General features: G+C 36.4%; 1 protein-coding gene across 2 annotated transcripts in view; it reads left to right on the forward strand.

Moving 5' to 3' along the window:
* herc3 (HECT and RLD domain containing E3 ubiquitin protein ligase 3) overlaps positions 1 to 4,496 on the forward strand; it is a 26,010-nt gene extending 21,514 nt beyond the window's left edge. For both annotated transcript variants that reach the window (XM_014007787.1, XM_014007788.1), the window contains exons 24-25: positions 1,393 to 1,495; positions 2,095 to 4,496. In XM_014007787.1, the coding sequence (XP_013863241.1) occupies positions 1,393 to 1,495; positions 2,095 to 2,303 (312 nt within the window). In that variant the 3' untranslated portion in view covers positions 2,304 to 4,496. The remainder of the gene's footprint in view (positions 1 to 1,392; positions 1,496 to 2,094) is intronic.
* Positions 4,497 to 6,233: the final 1,737 nt, after the last annotated feature.

Raw genomic sequence — 6,233 nt, forward strand, 5'->3', positions numbered from 1 at the left:
CACACACACACACACACACACTTTATTGAATCTACATGGGGTGAATCAGTGCAAGAATGTTTTTCTGATGGACATTTTGATGCACAAAAGTTTTTAAACTTTGTTGCGTTTTAAGTTTCTAGTAGCACTACTTATTTATAAAGCTCTAATCTCTAATAATAAAATCTTAACTAAATAAACAGGACATCTGCCTTCAGCTGAAATTGAAAATATTGTTTTCTGATTCTAAACACTTTAAAACATCAGTTAGTTACATTAAAAACTAACTAACAATGACCTTTATTCATTTGTCCATTCAAAGGGTTAACCTTTCCCAGGCGAGTTTTTTTTTTTTCTTTTGGCCAATTTATTTTTAACTCCACTGAATAATTTAAAACTTCTGCTTCATCCTGCACTGCTGTGTGATGCTTTCTACTGCAGACATCATTACCTGCAGGTGGATGCTCCTCTTCATACTTTCAAGTGCACATTTTTTTTCTTTTTTTGAAAATGCTGAGGAGTTAGAGGGTTTTTGTCACTGCTTGTGTGACGTTGGTACAGTGTTAGAGAGCCTTTAGACCCACAACGACCGTTAGGGATGTGTGATGTTGCAGGTGGTTGGTGATGATAAGTCGTTGTGGTTCAGCAGACGTTTTGATAAATTTAACCTGGCTAGTGACGTTAGAGGTAAGACGTGTCACTTGTGTTTCAAAAATGGGGAAAAGACATGAACTTATTGTTAGATTGTTATTAAAAAAAAGCATGGATATTGAAAAGCTAAAGAACTGTGATCAAAAATGCGGAAAAGGCCAATTTATTTATTTCTTTAGCATTTCTTTAGCAGTCTTCTAATTTAGACTTAAATGTGACCCGATCAGGCTCAAGTCTGAGCTCCTCAAGCAGTTTATTCCACACGTGAGGCACGTAAAAACTACTGTAAAAGCCGGTTCACCACGCTTGGTTTTGATTTGTGGAGCAGTTAACAACCCTGTGCTTGCTGATCTGAGAGGTCTGGGCGGTTCGGAGTGTGTAAGATGGTCCGTTAAGTACCGAGGAGCTAGGCCATTCAGTGATTTATGGACAAGAAGGAATCATTTGTATTCTGTAAGAAACTACAGTGGGTCAGATTAAGAACTGGAGTTTAATGCTGCAGTTTTTTTTTGTTTTTCTTTTTTTTTTTTGGTCTCTGATACGACTCTTGCAGCTGCATTCTGCACCAGAAGGAGTTGTCGAGGTGTGTTATTTTTTTTGGCACATTTTGGAGAAAGCCATTACAGTAATCCAATATATCCCTTTTTGTTTTATTTCATTAAATGAGGAAAAACTACAGCAGAACTCTCAGGATGTTGCTTTACTGACAGATAATGTGACTAAAATGTGCTCAGTCCTTCAGTTTGTACTTTTTCTCCGCAGAACGCTGTTTACAAAGGGGAGTTCACCGCGACTCACCCAACAGTCAGATTGTTCTGGGAAGTTTTCCACGAGTTCCCTTTGGAAAAGAAGAAGCAGTTCTTATGTAAGTATTTTATTACCTTCCTCAATCTGCATGCCAGTTATTTTTATGAACTTTTTGTCCTCCTGTAATACATCTCAGGTTGTTGCTGCTTTTTGTGAAGAAGCAGAGTAACAACAAATCTACATACCTCTATAACTAAAATCACGTAATATTCAGTCTAGTTTTAAAAAATGTATTTTAGCACTATGAGGAGTTATCAAAAATGTAAAATCACATTATTTATTTAAAAGATATTTATAGTTGTTGATTCATTGTTTATTTTATAACATTTAAAGTGTTAGTGGATTTGTCTATTTATGGCGGTGTTTGTTCTACTTCATCTCCACAAAACTTTTCATTCGTTTATGCAACAAACGTGTTATTTTGTATGGATTTAAATAAAATAAAATAAAATAATCAGATGTAATTTTTCATTGATGAAAAAGAGGTGATTAAGTTCAATTTTAGGACCTTTGTGCTAAAATCTGGATAAATACCGTTTTCTCTGTGTATCCTTAATGGCCTCCCCAGCAGTATTAAACTGCAAACATCAGACGTCTAAAGAACATTTCCTCCCTGCTGTTGTTTTGAAGTCCACCCTCTGTGTCTCTCGGCTGCAGTGTTCCTCACCGGCAGCGATCGTATCCCCATCCACGGCATGGGGAGCCTGCGCATCATCATCCAGTCCACCACGGCCGAGGAGCACTACCTGCCTGTGGCCCACACCTGCTACAACCTCCTCGACATGCCCCGCTACCAGACCAAAGAGATCCTGCGGCGCCGCCTCACCCAGGCTGTGGAGCAGTATGAGGGCTTCAGCCTGGTGTGAGCCCGGTCCCAAAGGAGCTCCAGTGCACTTTAACAGCAATACCCCCCCCCTCCCCCGCCCGGTGTGAGTGTCAAAAGACTGCAAGTGGCTTTAGACTGGACACGGGAAAGTCACGTTTAAATCTAAAGGCCTGTGTGTTCAAATTCAGATGGTGTTTATTTGTTTTTTTTTTTTTTTAACTGTTCAAGTGTGTTCGAAGGATTTGAACAGCTGATATATGAATATTATAAAATATATCATTGTATTAAAACGTTAAAGAATGCTTTCTGAAATTTGCATGACGACTTGGGGTCTGAGTTGAATCAGAAACGTTCGAGAAACTCTGACTTCTGGGTGTTTGCGTCGTCTGGTTTTTGCCGCCTTTATTGGGTCCTTTTTTCTTTTTTTCTTTTTTTGCAAAGCTGTGTATTTTCTATTCCTTAAATTCTATTTTTCACCTTTTTTAAAGGTTTGTGTTCCTACCCCGATACGTTACGTCGCATCTGGTTATTTTTAATTTATTAAATAGAGTGTTTTATATTTTGACAAATAAACACGTATACGTGTGTAAATAGAACCTTGAATATAATCTCTCGCTCTGACGGTGGGAGAGATGTTAAGTCGTGCTGATAACTTTTAAACCTTGACATTTGTTTTCTTTTTAAAACCTAATAAATATAAAAGCACCGGTTAGTTTTTGTCGGTGGAAGAAGACTTCAGGCCAACACATACGGACCATCATTTGCGGTTGCTCATTCCTGTTTAACTGTGGATGATAAAGCAGCTCTTTAGCCCAACAGTGTTGCCTTCTACAGTCAAACCTGCTGTACGCACCTGAAGTCAGCTTTTACTGGATGTTCTGTGCGCATGTTGTGGGGTGAAAGCAAAAACAAGACTGGCTTTTCTTATGTTTTTTTCTTTCTTTGGAAGGTAATTATATTGATTTCCTTTTGTTGCAGAGATTTAGACAGATCAAACCTGTTCCTGTCAGGTGAATATCGGGCTACTGCTAACAAACTGAAACCTGGAGCAAGCGATGCACAACTCCTCCCAGATCCAATTACCAGTTTATAATTTATTAGGCACTTGGGTCGTGTGCCTTCATTATTTATTAGCATCATCAGGCATGAGGCCCAATTTTGTTTGTGGAGGAAATTAGTACAAGTGACCGAACAACCATAATAGGAATGAGAAATAGCACAGTGTTAGATTACATCGGCTTCTTTCTTGCTGCATCCAGTTTTTCCATTGAGAATCAGCTAATACATTTCTATGTTCAAGTTGGAATTTTAAAAACCTGCTACAACTTTAAAAGTTGGATTTTGGGTTTGGAAATGTGCGTAAAAAGAACTTGCCAAGCCTCAAAGTCCATCAAGCTGCTAGCTCCAGAGTTAATGCTTGTTTGTTTTGCTCTTATTTCACTTTGAGTTTTTCAAGCTGAGAAAACCTGCAAGAAAAAGCCATTGTTAAATTGATAACCTTTTAGCGTTGCGGTTTGCTCCAGTTTCCACTCGCTTTGTTTAGCTGCCTAGCTTTGTGTCTGTCTGAAAGGCTGAAGGTAATGGTTTCGATGTTTTCAAGTGAGTTTCTGTGGAAAGGTTATTAACAATTAATATCTGAAATGTTCTAGTTAGATCTTTGAAACAACGTCAGTTTGGAGAAAAAGTTTATTTCTGGCCAAAACTGTTTTATAACCCTTTACACCACGATCAATTTTGCCTTTATGTAGAAATCTATGATTATGGCTAGAAGTGGCTGTAGCACTTGTAGCAGGAGTATAATTATTCACTTGTACTGTGAAGAAAATCCAGAAATCCACTTTGGGTCAGCTCAGAGTAGCCGTTAGCTCATCGGTCCGGTTAAAATTTAGCTCTTGTTTCTTCAGTTCTATTCTGTTTCCCATTTAAAGAGTCTTCTACAGCAGGTAAGATATTTATTGGTCATAACCTTTCCACAGAGCTCCCACTTCAAAAGATCTGACCCATCCTTTTAACACTCCACAAAGAAATGAGAAAAATTCTGTCCTGAAAATGTCATTGAGCAAAACATGTTGAAGCATAAACGTCAGTAATTGTAATTATTATTGCAGATTAGATGCTAATTAATCTTTTATATTTGAATAAATGCATATTTTAACAGTGTGGACAAATTAAATAGCTTAAATTATAACTAGATAAGCTATAATCGTAATACTTGTTCCAGAATTTGCCCTGCTGTATTAATCCTGAAGACTACAGAATAGTGGTTGTGAAATGGTGTGAGTTGTGTGAAGTTGTTTTTGCATATACGTCTGATACGATACCAGGAGTTAAAGTGAGTCAATCTATTCAGCAATAACAACCTAAATAAACCCAGTATTGTAGAAAAAAAACACCACCTGGGTTAAACTTAGAAACATCTTACATGCTGGACTCCTCTGAGGACACTCCATCATGTTGCTTGGCTGAATACTGCATGAAGTACACACACACACTGTGTCACACAACATTCAACATTTATCAGTGCTTATTTCTCCATGTGAGGCTGATTTTCTCCCACAGAGTTTAGTCCTATGCAAAGGTTTGTGCAGCCCTTATTTGCACCTTTTAATGTGCTACAGAGGATGTGATTTATTTATTTATTTTTTTTTGTTTTTGCATATTTGTCTGGAATATACACAAAGCTCTCTGTTCCAGCCAAGGTTTGAAATAAAATAAATTTGAAAAAAAAAGTGTTCTAGTTTGTTTATGACCTTCTGTGTGTATTGCATTCTTTCACCAGACTTTATGTTTTGGATACATTTTTCACAAAATATCTCTGTCTGTTTCCTGCAGCGCCCCTCCCCCCACTTCTGGAACAACCCAGGTTTCTCTGGGTATCTCCATCAGCCTCATCAAATCTCTGGTAAACTCCAGAATCTTCATCTAACACCACGCAAATAAAAGTCTTAATAAAGCTTTTCATCTGATTAATTACTTGTACACACTGAAAACTAAACTCATTTTTCAAAAAACCAAGAATGATTGACTGAGGGTTTGTTTTGCACAATATATATATTTATATATATAAAAGATTTGACCAATCCATTTCTTACATATATTTTAATAATCAAGCTTTATTGTTTTAGTAGTTTTATATTGCTAAATAATTCTTAGTCTTCAGGAACAACAAACAGCAGTGTGCAGTGTTTGTTATTTTGTGAATGCTTCTAATATGTTTTTCGGCATGTATTTCGTTCTGCAATGTTTGTGCTATTTCAACAATTAAGTTAAAACGTTCAGCTCTTTTAGGACATTATGACTATGACTTCAGGTACTGTATTTCAGCAAAGCATACATTTTAAAAAATATAAAAAAATTCTGCCATGTTTTTTTCTCGTTAATGATTGGAGCTGTTTTCAACAACCTTAAAGCCTTTCAAAACAGTTGTACATCTTTACTGTATTTCTTACTTTTTGTTCTGGTTCTGCAAATTTTATTTTGTACTTTGAGCTAATTTCTGCTTCCTTCAGCTACTATTTTGCTGATTTTACCTTTATTCTGATTTTTTTACCTATCATTTTTAAAATTTTCTGCAGTTCTTTTGCTATTTTAAACTTTTTTGTGCTTCTTTCTACTTCTTTCTGTTATTTTAATTATTGCTATTTTAGCTACTTGTTAGCTAATTTGGGCTTTTTCACTATATTCCCCTTTTTTGTGAAAATTATGACTGCTCAATGCGTAATTCAACAAACATACTTTTTCTGTTTCTTTGTTCTAATTACAGCTGTTACAGCTACTTTTTATATTTTAATGCTAGTTTCAGCGTTTTTAGCTATTAAACAAAAGCATTCCCATTGCATTTTTGCAGGAAATGCAAAATCTCTAGTTATTTTGTTTTTGTCTCATCCAGTCCTTTCAGTATCAATCAGTCAAGACCAGATTGCCATCCTGTTCGTCTGGTTTGGTCAAAATGTTAGTGTCTCTTTAAAAG

The sequence above is a fragment of the Austrofundulus limnaeus genome, unplaced genomic scaffold, assembly GCF_001266775.1.
Source record: "Austrofundulus limnaeus strain Quisiro unplaced genomic scaffold, Austrofundulus_limnaeus-1.0 Scaffold44, whole genome shotgun sequence".
NCBI classification, from domain to species: Eukaryota; Metazoa; Chordata; class Actinopteri; order Cyprinodontiformes; family Rivulidae; genus Austrofundulus; species Austrofundulus limnaeus.